Raw genomic sequence first — 13,139 nt, forward strand, 5'->3', positions numbered from 1 at the left:
CACCTACTCTTACGCCCGCGCGCCTCGGCGCGATGGGCAGGATCAAGATTCGAGAAAGCCGGCCGACGGCCGGCTCCAACAAACGCCACCAAATCTGGAAAACTCTGACAACCTTAAACCTCCATATTCACAAACTCTTCTCTAATGGACCACTACACACAATCGTAGCAGACGACACGACCATCGAGGAACTAACTAAGAAAACATCCAAATCGGCTTTCACCAAAGAAGGACTGGAAATTAGCGACCCACCAGAGCTTAACGCGAAGAAGACCCTCGTAATTAAACAGATTGACGACCATATCCATGAAAAGGACCCAGAAGAACTTAGAACTGAAATAGAAAGACTAAACAACGTTAAAGTAACCAATGTCATCAAATTACCGAACACCAAATATATTATCAAGATTAAAATGGAAACGTCAGCCATGGTCAAGCGAAGCTTAGAAACTGGACTTTTGATCTTCAGCCAGTCATTCCCCCCCCACGCCCTTAGCCAAGAGATCTACGTTCAAATTCCACAATGTACACGATGTTATTCCTATGAACATACACTTAGACTTTGCACACACCCAGACACCTACACTATCTGCTCCGGATGTTGCTCCAAAGAACACAGAGTTACCAACTGCCACAATGCTATCAAGAAATGCCTTGCATGTGGACAAAACCATCCTACGTACGCCTCAAGATGCCCCATCAAAAAGGAACTAATTAAGAAGAAAACCCAGGAAACCAGGGAGCAACACCCTACCACACACACTAACACCTCATACGCCAATGTAACCTCAGGTACTACTGCTCAGCCTACACACACACCGACACCCAACCCTATCTCCCTAAAACATGTAACAGTAATCAACACAGCAATCATTCACGCTAACCTATCCGAAGCAGCTACACCTGGAACATTTCAACAGACAATTGACGAATATTACAAAGCCAATGGACTCCCCACAATAATAATTCCACCTTCTGTCATAAAACCCACAGCTATACTAAACATGCTCAACAACACAACACACACTCAACCACAAACAGAAGAAATGGAAACAGAGGAATACAGAAATAAAAGACCACACACCACATCAGAAACTGAACAACCTACAAAGGCAAAGAAAACAGAACAAAATACAGTAACAATACAGATTGTAACACCCAATACAACAAACATGACAGACGAAGAAATCCACCAAAACGCACACACACTCCTACAACAGAACAAGATCAAATACATATACACCAAAGAAATGCCTGAGGAGACAGTAGACATCATGATTGAACAAAAACTAATCGACTTGACTAAAGCCCCAATCCAAAGACTGACAGAGACCAGATACAACAAGACACAACAAGGTTACTTCGACATACGCAAACATAAACCATCAGACACACCACACTGGACAGTCAACTGCCAATAACTCAAACACACATGGACACAATACGCATAATACAACACAACGTACAACACTGGTCATTCCATAGGAAAAACCAACTTACCAATCACTACTTAACACAAACACCAGACATTATTCTACTCAACTCGATAGGTAAACACACAGTCAAAATATTTAATTACAACACACACACACAAAACACTTACAACGAAGACAATGCCGGAATAGCCATAGCCATTAAACAGAACATAAAATACAAATTAATAGACGACTTTGACGAAGACATGTTAGCCATAGAAATACACACAAACAAAGGACCCATCATCATAGCCACTACATACCTCCCACCACGAAGACCATACCTACCAACACAAGACATACTGAAAATCACACAGAAACCACAACCAACATACATCATAGGAGACTTTAACGCAAAACATAAAACACTAAAACATTCACACAATAATCACGTAGGAAAAAACATACACCACCTCATAACGCAAAACCACCTCACCTTCCTTGGTCCAGACTTCCCAACTTGCATTACACATAACGGAACAGGCAACCCAGACATGATATTCACCAACCGACACCACCACCTTACATACAGAATACACCCAGGCGACATAACATCTTCAGACCACATACCACTTCATTTAACACTCTCCACCACAGCGATCACTATCCCCACACCACCTAGACTACATTTTAAAGAAGCAGATTGGAAGAAATTCAAAACAATTCTAGAAACAACTACAGAAGAATACAACAACACAGAAACACAAAACAACACAAACATCCAAACAAAAAACACACAATATATAGACGGAAAAATAGAAAACTGGTACAAACTAATTAACAATGCAATCACACAGAGCATCCCTACAATACACTACAAACAACTACCCACACCAAAAACATCTAAAACACTAAAACAACTAACATGGAAAGCAAATAACATAAAAAACAAAGCCATAGCTAAAAACAACTGGACTCCACACATATCACAAACAATAAAACAACTACAATTACAGATATTAGAAGAACACAAAAGAAACTATGAAGAAACATGGAACAAACTAATTTCAAACATCAAATTCAACCCCAAACAACCAAAAGACTTCTGGAACACAATAAAGAGACTACAAGGATCTAAGACTAACACTTTACCCTACATAATTCACAACAACGAAAAACTACACGACGACAAAGACAAAGAAGACGCATACAGACAGGTATGGCAAAACATTTTTCAAATCACACCAGCAGAAAACACGCAATTCGACACAAACCACGAAACTAAAATACTCACACACATAACACAGCACCACCACCAAACACAAACTTACACAAACATAGACTTAAACAGACTAGACACTGACAACTACATCGGAGGACCCATATACCTAGAAGACGTTAAAAACATAATCAAACACACCAAAAACAAAGCTCCAGGACATTCAGGCATAACGAAACAAATACTCGCACACCTACCAAACATAACAATACAACTACTCACAGACATATACAACGAAACACTTAGCCTAGGATACTTCCCACAAAAATTCAAAAACTCAATCATCACATTCATACCGAAACAAAACAAAGACATCACACAAATACAAAACTACAGACCCATATCACTACTAGAAACACCCGGAAAGATATACGAAAGACTAATCACAAACAGACTCATGGCACACTTACACGAACACGACATGCTCAACCCTAACCAACACGGATTTACACCTGGCAAAGGAACACATACAGCACTCGCCATTTTATATGAAACAATTGCAGACGCACAAAGACACAAACACGCATGTAACATAATTTCTCGTGACATCTCTAAGGCCTTCGATAAAGTATGGCACGAAGGCCTTAAATACAAAATCATACAAACACAACTTCCAGACACCATCACGAAAACACTGTGTAGCTTCCTAGACAACAGAACAGCAAGAATAAAATTAAACCACCACATCGGACCACCCTTCCCTCTCCAAAGCGGAGTACCCCAAGGAAGCGTTCTCTCCCCAACACTATTTAACCTATATACATCAGACATACCACCACCTTCACACGGAAGCTACACTATACAATACGCAGACGACGTCACACAAATAATCACATACCCTAACACTACAGGAAAACACATGCTTGCCAGAAAGACAGAACACGAAATCACTAAAATCAACACATACGAAAAACAATGGAAACTATCCACAAACACAACCAAATTCCAATTACTACCCATCTCAACACGCAATCCACCACCAATAAAAATAAACAACAACATAGTACCATACAACAGACAAGCACGTATCCTAGGCCTCACCATTAACTCACAAGGCATAAAACACCACCTCAAAAACAGAATACAAACCACAAAACATACACTCAACAGACTAAGACGCTTCAGAGGACTCACACCAAAAACACAAATAAAACTTTACAAAACACTAGCACGACCACAACTGGAATACCCCCCAATAATCACAGTCACTAGCACACACACAAACATCAAAGCCATGCAAACCTTACAAAACAAAACATTAAGAAATATACTAAAACACAAACCACCATACCTTGAAACACAAGAACAACTCCACAAAACAGCTAACATAGAAACAATACACTCCAGACTAATCAGACTGAGTAGTAAAGCATGGCATAACATACTCGAACACAACTTAATACCCCCACCTCCTCAATCAACAAAGAAAACTCGAGATCACACAAACTGGCCCAGACTTAAAACTATACTAGGTTGAATCCAGCCCTTCCGCCTAAGACACGGCCCCTAGCTAATCAAAAAAAAAAAAAAAAAAAAAAAAAAAAAAAAAAAAAAAAAAAAAAAAAAAAAAAAAAATAGGGAAGGTTACGTAATTTTGATATAAAGTACAGAATTTACGATTAACTATTATCTCCTCATACAAACCACATCCCCCAGGATATGTGTGTATCATTCATTAGCAAAATCATACATTAGCTTTACGTACGTAACCTACCCCCCCCACAAAAAAAAAAAAAAAAAAAAAAAAAAAAAAAAAAAAAAAAAACTATAAATATACGTATATATATATATATATCATGAAAAAAAAAACTAAAAATTACTTAATTTATGTTTCACCAAAACCACAGAGTCACACCTGCTTAACTTGTAATTTTTTAAATATAGAGGAAGGACTTTTAAAATATATTAACAAATTTAAAATTTTTTTTTTATATATAGAGGATTTTTTTTTGATTATTTTAGAAGATTTTTTTTATATAGGATATGTTTTTTTAATTTTTTTATTTTTTTACTTTATTTTTTTATATTAACTTTATGTGACGTCTATAATCGATTCATCTGTCTATATTTTTTATAAAAAGTTTAATATTTAGGGATTTAAATTTTCAGGGGGTTTTTTGGTAGTTGGGGTCTATGGAAAATTTGGTGTTGATATTCCCACGAATTATTGGCAGTAGGTTAAAGGAATTCAAGAAAAGCGTTCATAAATTTCTCCCGTTGACGTTGCTGCGAACAAAGAAATCTGCCTAAGTTAAAGAAGAGGAGTGGCAATAACATGGAAATAACAAGCCATATCAACTAATTTTACTTAAATCTGTCCTTCTTTTTCATATTTGTAAATGTCTTCTAATTCTTGAAGAATGAAATTGTAAGATGCCAGTTTGGAAATACCTGCAAAGAGAATTAAAACGTAAAACCCAAAAAAAAAAACACAAAAACACAACACACACACACACACACACACACACACACACACACACACACACACACACACCCGCCCGCACACACACACACACACACACACCCGCACACACCCACACACTCACACAAACAAACGACCACACACCCACACAAACACACACACACACACACACACACACACATACCACACACCACACACACACACACACACACACACACACACACACACACACGCACACGCACACACACACACACACGTGTATTTCCACCACCACACCACACCCCCCCCCTCCCACTTACCCGAGTTCCCATAGCTTTTAAAGGTGATCAATTTCTGATTTATGACTCGGGACCAGTTGAAAAGCGTATAATCATATTTGCAACACGTCGTCATTTGCAATCTTTATCACAAAGCAGTCATTGGTATGCCGATGGCACATTTAAAACTGTCCCTCTCCTGTTTCACCAGCTATATACCCTACATGGATTAAGAGAGAAACATTCGCTGCCCCTTGTGTTTGGATTATTACAGGACAAAACACAAGAAACATACATAACCTTTTTACAACAGATAAGGAACATTGAACCTTTATGTGCACCATTATCGATAACAATCGATTTCGAGAGAGCAATGATGAAAGCGTTTTTGAAAGAATTCCCCCCCCCCCCCAAAAAAAAAAAAAAAAAAAAAAAAAAAACAGTGCAAAATGGCTGCTTCTCCCACTTTAGCAAATGTGTTTTACGAGTAATTCAAAATCATGGATTAAAACAAAAATATGAAACAGATACCAGTTTTGCTTTACGGATGCGGATGCTACCAGCATTAGCATTTGTGCCAATAGCCACAGTGACAGATGCGTTTGAGTTATTGTGTGACAACAACACATTCCCGCATGAAGCACAAGAGGTCGTTGATTATTTTCAAGACACATGGATTGCAAGGCCTAACAGACGGAATAGTCGACGTCCACCTCTCTCTCTTTCGACATGATACGTGGAATATGTATTCTAGGGTGCTTGATGATTGACCTAAAACTACCAATTCCGTCCAAGGATGGCATCGTACATTTCAAACGCAAGCAGGTGCGCATCACCCCAATATATGGAGATTTATCAAATACTTGCAGAAAGAACAAAGTTTCAACGAGGTTCAGATTGAACACTATGTTGGTGGGGTAGAGCCAGAACCCACAAGGAAACGTTACCTAGGCACTGCAAAACGCATAAAAAGGCTTGTTCAGGCTTTCGATCCAAATAATATTATTGATTACGTCCAGGGGATTGCCCACAACCTTTCTTTCTAACTATGAAAGAAGTCTTTTTAGTAGATAGTATATTTTGATAAAGCTGTAATTGTGTTGATAAATCAAGAATGTCTTAATAAAGTTACATAGACACTTCGATCCAAATAATAGTATTGATTACATCCGGGGGGCTGGCCACAACCTTTCTTTTTAACTATAAAAGAACTCTTTTTAGTAGATGGTATATTTGAATAAAGCTGTAATTGTGTTGATAAATCTAATTTTTGTCTTAATAAAGTTTTATTGTCAATAAATTTTGAATGAAAACCAATGTGTACTTTATTAATACATTATAAATTAGATCTACCAATTTCTCAGTCTCTTTTCCTTACACAAACTGTATTTTAGACAAATTGTTTATAGATGAATTGTAATTTAGACAAATTGTTTACAGATGAATTGTACTTTAGACAAATTGATTTACACAAATTGTACTTTAGACAAATTGTTTTGGACAAACTCGCCTCGTCATATCTCCTCTTCTGATTGGCTGGTCCTCAGTCGTGACGACATATCTCTTCTGCTGCTGCTGCTGCTTGGCTGGTCCTCAGTCGTGACGTCATATCACCTCTTCTGCTGCTTGGCTGGTCCTCAGTCGTGACGTCATATCTCTTCTTCTGATTGGCTGGGTGACGGTTTCAAGCAAGCAAGCAAGCAAGCAAGCAAGCAAGCAAGCAAGCAAGCAAGCAAGCAAGATGACAAAAACATGATCAGAATTTTATAAGTATATAGATGAATAGAAGTGGCCCGAGAACGGAACAACCCTGAGGAACTCCACTTGTAACATTTTTCCATCTAGAACCTTTTCAATTTAAAACAACTCTCTCTTTTCCATCATTCAGCCAATTACTAGTCCAACTCAATAGGATACCACTTATTCCGTGTGAAGCTAATTTAGTAAGTAGTCTCTCGTGGGGGACGGTATCAAAAGCTTTTCCAAAGTCTACATATATTAAGTCTATATATATATTGTTTCTTTTGTACTAATTCCAGATAACTGTGTTGTACAATTCCAGTAAGTTAGCTACGCAAGAACGCTTCCGTCTCAAATCATGCTGGCTATCATTTATAAAACGGTTACTTTCTAAATGATGTTCGATAGCACCTCTGATGATAGTTTCCATTATTCTTCCTACTATTCAAGTCAAACTTATAGGCCTATAGTTATTTGGTTTCTTTTTGTCACCTTCTTTCAATATGGGAGTAACGTTAGCTAGCTAGCTTCCATTCTCCGGATAGGATGGAAAATATTTGAAAATCATTTCTATTGCAACAACAATCTCATTTTTCATTTCATTTAAGATTCTTGGATGCCAACCGCCAGCCCATTGTTTTTTTTTTTTTACTTTGAGTTTCTCTATACACCTTTTAATTTTTTCTTTTGTTATACTTACCGTAGCCAGTAAGTTTACCCTAGGTTTCACTTATGGAGGTGCTTCGTTTACGAATACCGAGCTAAAATAATTGTTTAAAATATTACACATTCCTTCATTTCAATGTTCAAGTTGACCGTCAGCAGATAATAGTGTACCAATGTGATTTCTAGCAACCTTTTTATCTCTAAAGTAACTATACAATTCCTTGGGATTCTCTTTGGATTTATCAGCAATATTCATTTCGTATTCTCTTTTTTAAATCTCTCTGTATTGATACATAACTTTCATAGTCATTGCATGCACCCGAACACTTATATTTCTTATAAGCCTGTCTCTTTTTAGCAATACTTTTGTTCACTTTCTTTGTCGAGCCACTTTGGGCGAGCCTGATATGGGGGACGTCTGTCCTTAATTAAAAGGAATGTAAGTATGAATCATCTTAGTCAGCGTATTTTCAAACATTTCCCACATCTGATCTACAGGTCTTTCGCTTAATTTGGCCTCCCAGTCTGTGAGCTGAAGCTCCTGACGTAGTCCTATCAACTGAGCTTTACTCAAATCGGGTATTTTAGAAACACAATATCCATTCTCAAAATATCAAAATGGTTAACAGGTATCCCCCCGACCCGGCTTCACGTCACAACAGATTGGGGGGTAGTGTTATTCATTTACTCCTTCCCTAGTCCCTCTTCCTTTGTAACAGGCCCCTTTTTAAATATAGCATCCACCTCCCACTTCTACTACCGAAGAGGGTTGATTGCAGTTAGCAGTCCAAGTACATAGGCTCGAGTATTCGGCTCCTATTTTTTTTTTTGTCTTTTCCGACTGTGGTGTTACCTGTCATTTACACATGTGTTACTACTTTTCTCCGGCATTTGTTGTTGAACAATTTCTATGTGTGTGTGTGTGTGTGTGCGTGGGCATTTCTGATGCCAAAGAAAAGTGCCCGTTCAAGTTCCTCACAAAATGTTACTTGACCATATTTCTCATAACTAACTAATGTCTAGCGCCAAATAACATGCACCCATTCCATTTCCCTTCCTTGAGACACACAGCATCGTTCACCAGTTACTCTTCGTCTTTCTTATCTCTTACAGAGTGCATACGTCTACACACAACGCAGCTTACCCACGATAGCTATGCTATCCCCTATATATATATATATAAAACAAGATGGAGGCAGAACGAGCATGACAAAATTAATGCACAAACAGCTTGTTATTAACGACAGCCAGCCGCCAAAAAAAAAAAAAAAAAAAAAAAAAAAATAGAATGCACACACCATCAGTTAAGGTTAGTCCCCGCACTCAAACACACTTGTGAATAAAGTAGGAGATTTTTTTTTTTTTGTCCTTGACTTGCTATCATTTTCAACATCAATCTCACAGCCACTTGGCATTATATTCTCTCTCCTTTTCCCAGTTGTGGGTCTTTCAATCATGCCACACTTCTCCAAGTGACACAATACTCTCTCTAGAACCTACGGTCACTTCTGTTATTTCTTCTTCATATACTACAGCCTTGTCAAGTCATACGTTTCCTATTTGCATTGGCCTCATTAGTGTACCTGTCACCACTTCCCTTGTACTTTCTGCCACTGTACCCAAAACCCTCATTCCACAAGTCTTCTATACATATATGGATTTTTCCTTTCTATTTCCTCATGTCATGTTCAGAGTGCAGTTGGTTAGTTAGTTCATGGTGCAGGGCATTTCCTCCTCACCCTTCCCTGATAAGAACAGATAAAACACAGTACAAGTCAATTCATATTCAAACAAGAGAGAAAATGCATAATAGAAGGAATGGATCTCCTGCTGTCAAGGTGTGTATAAGCAATGCCCCATTTCAAACTAGTTCTACGCAGAACACACTGCTTTCAAAACATACTACAGAACACAGCTTTCATGGCAGACGAATCACAAAGAAGGTAGACGTAACTGCAGCTTGATCAAATCTGCAAAGGTACATATGGGACTCCACGAGCACAGCAGACAAGAATAGTAGTAGTAATATCAGGATCAATGGATAGAATTGACATTTGTATTAGATACATCTCTCTCTCTTTCTGAATGACATGTGGCTCCAAAAGGAGCCGGGTTGCCCAACCAAGTGTAACAACTTCAAGGAAGAAGAAAAAGTTTACTTGGAGGAGGTGTACTTGGTGACGGCCTTGGTGCCCTCAGACACGGCGTGCTTGGCCAGTTCACCAGGGAGTAGAAGCCTGACAGCAGTCTGAATCTCCCTGCTAGTGATTGTCGAGCGCTTGTTGTAGTGGGCAAGGCGGGAAGCCTCGGCAGCAATGCGCTCGAAAATGTCGTTCACGAACGAATTCATAATCGACATAGCTTTGGAGGAGATCCCGGTGTCAGGGTGAACTTGCTTCAGCACCTTGTAGATGTAGATGCTGTAGGACTCCTTCCTCCTTCGCTTCTTCTTCTTGTCTCCCTTGGAGATGGACTTCTGGGCCTTACCGGCCTTCTTGGCGGCCTTTCCGGACGTCTTGGGCGGCATGTTGCTTCTATGGCAAATGTCAGTGTAGTGCCGGAACGCGTTGAAAATTTGCTTATAAATCAGACATAGTGGGCAGCAGTAGTTGGCAAGAGCGGTCGCAGGCGAACAAGAACCCAATCCCTGCGTTCTGAATGGTCAATAGCCTCCCTCCGCCAACCGCTCTGAGCCGCTACCTGATCCTATATATATCAAGCTTTTCCCCAGCGACGCTTATGGATTCGGCTTCTGGACACCACACTGTACGGACGTCTCTCGAAATACCTCCCTCACGCTGTGACCGCCGTTAAACGCCGACTGAAACCGTTACCCGAGCTAAGGGCATTTCTCAGCCTTCTCGCTCTGACGGTATATGCCCTATATAACCCCCCTTTCGACTGAGCATAGCCCTTGCTGGTCTATAAAACTTGCTCAGTCGACTGGGTGGGGAGGGAACCCCCATCGTTCCGGTTTCCCGCTACTACAGCGGACCGGCATAGGCTCGTCGATTAGGCAGCCAAGGCGTTTCATACGCTGCGGATTGACACTAGGGCACCAGCCAACGAGGCGCTCTCTCCTTAACCTCCGTTAGGCCATTAGACTGCGCGAACACTGACCGTCCCCTTGAGACCCCCCCTCCCCCAAACCTATTTCCTCGTCATTTTTCTTTCTTCTCTCCTTCAAACATAACACACACTCATACACAGCAACACACACACGCACTAAAAACCCTTCGCGCCTCGGCGCGATGGGTCGAATTAACATACGGGAAACCCGGCCTTCGGCCGGCCAAAACAAACGGACTTCTATATGGAAACTTCTAACCAAGCTAGGGATACCAATCCAGAAATTGTTCACGAACGGAACCCAACATACCGCCATCGCTGACGACAAAACTATTGAAGAACTCGCCAAGAAGAACACCAAAACCGAATTCGCCAAAGAAGGACTGGACATTGTTGACCCCCCGGAACTGAACGCCAATCGAACCTTGATCATCAAACAAGTTGACGGACACATACATGAAGAAAACACATACACGATTAAGTATGAACTGGAACGACTCAACACATACATGAAGATTAAAAGCGTCATTAAACTACCCAACACAAACACTATACTCAAGATCAAGATTGAAACGACAACAATGGTAAAGAAAAGCCTGGAATCCGGCATTCTCATGTTCAGCCAGTCTTTCCCACCTCACACACTCAGCCAAGAAACATATGTACACCTCCCACAATGCACAAGATGTTATGCCTACAACCACACACTGAAACATTGCACTAAACCTGCCACTTACACAATTTGCTCTGGATGCGGCTCCCAAGAACACAGGATTAATAACTGCCATAATGCCATAAAGAAATGCATCGCATGCAACCTGAACCACCCAACTTTTGCAAGAAGATGCCAAGTCAGAAAAGATCTAATTAAGAAGAAACTACAAGAGAATAGAGAGCAAAACACACACACACACACCAACACCACTTACGCAAACATAGCCACTAGCAACGCTACCCAGTCACCCCCCACACCGACACCCAACCCTATCTCCCTAAAACATGTAACAGTAATCAACACAGCAATCATTCACGCTAACCTATCTGAAGCAGCTACACCTGGAACATTTCAACAGACAATTGACGAATATTACAAAGCCAATGGACTCCCCACAATAGTAATCCCACCTTCTGTCATAAAACCCACAGCTATACTAAACATGCTCAACAACACAACACACACTCAACCACAAACAGAAGAAATGGAAACAGAGGAATACAGAAATAAAAGACCACACACCACATCAGAAACTGAACAACCTACAAAGACAAAGAGAACAGAACAAAACACAGTAACAATACAGATTGTAACACCCAATACAACAAACATGACAGACGAAGAAATCCACCAAAACGCACACACACTCCTACAACAGAACAAGATCAAATACATATACACCAAAGAAATGCCTGAGGAGACAGTAGACACCATGATTCAACAAAAACTAATCGACTTGACTAAAGCCCCAATCCAAAGACTGACAGAGACCAGATACAACAAGACACAACAAGGTTACTTCGACATACGCAAACATAAACCATCAGACACACCACACTGGACAGTCAACTGCCAATAACTCAAACACACATGGACACAATACGCATAATACAACACAACGTACAACACTGGTCATACCATAGGAAAAACCAACTTACCAATCACTACTTAACACAAACACCAGACATTATTCTACTCAACTCGATAGGTAAACACACAGTCAAAATATTTAATTACAACACACACACACAAAACACTTACAACGAAGACAATGCCGGAATAGCCATAGCCATTAAACAGAACATAAAATACAAATTAATAGACGACTTTGACGAAGACATGTTAGCCATAGAAATACACACAAACAAAGGACCCATCATCATAGCCACTACATACCTCCCACCACGAAGACCATACCTACCAACACAAGACATACTGAAAATCACACAGAAACCACAACCAACATACATCATAGGAGACTTTAACGCAAAACATAAAACACTAAAACATTCACACAATAATCACGTAGGAAAAAACATACACCACCTCATAACGCAAAACCACCTCACCTTCCTTGGTCCAGACTTCCCAACTTGCATTACACATAACGGAACAGGCAACCCAGACATGATATTCACCAACCGACACCACCACCTTACATACAGAATACACCCAGGCGACATAACATCTTCAGACCACATACCACTTCATTTAACACTCTCCACCACAGCGATCACTATCCCCACACCACCTAGACTACATTTTAAAGAAGCAGATTGGAAGAAATTCAAAACAA

General features: G+C 40.0%; 1 protein-coding gene across 1 annotated transcript; it reads right to left on the bottom strand.

Annotated features, from left to right (window-relative positions):
• Window positions 1-7,747: 7,747 nt before the first annotated feature.
• On the bottom strand, window positions 7,748-11,017 carry LOC143023480 (histone H2B). The gene has a single exon (XM_076182002.1). The coding sequence runs from the start codon at window positions 10,304-10,306 to the stop codon at window positions 9,935-9,937; it is 372 nt and encodes a 123-aa protein (XP_076038117.1). The 5' UTR covers window positions 10,307-11,017; the 3' UTR covers window positions 7,748-9,934.
• Between the last annotated feature and the right edge of the window lie 2,122 nt (window positions 11,018-13,139).

The sequence above is a fragment of the Oratosquilla oratoria genome, unplaced genomic scaffold (assembly GCF_046742065.1).
Source record: "Oratosquilla oratoria isolate Oo_2021 unplaced genomic scaffold, ASM4674206v1 SCAFFOLD47, whole genome shotgun sequence".
NCBI classification, from domain to species: Eukaryota; Metazoa; Arthropoda; class Malacostraca; order Stomatopoda; family Squillidae; genus Oratosquilla; species Oratosquilla oratoria.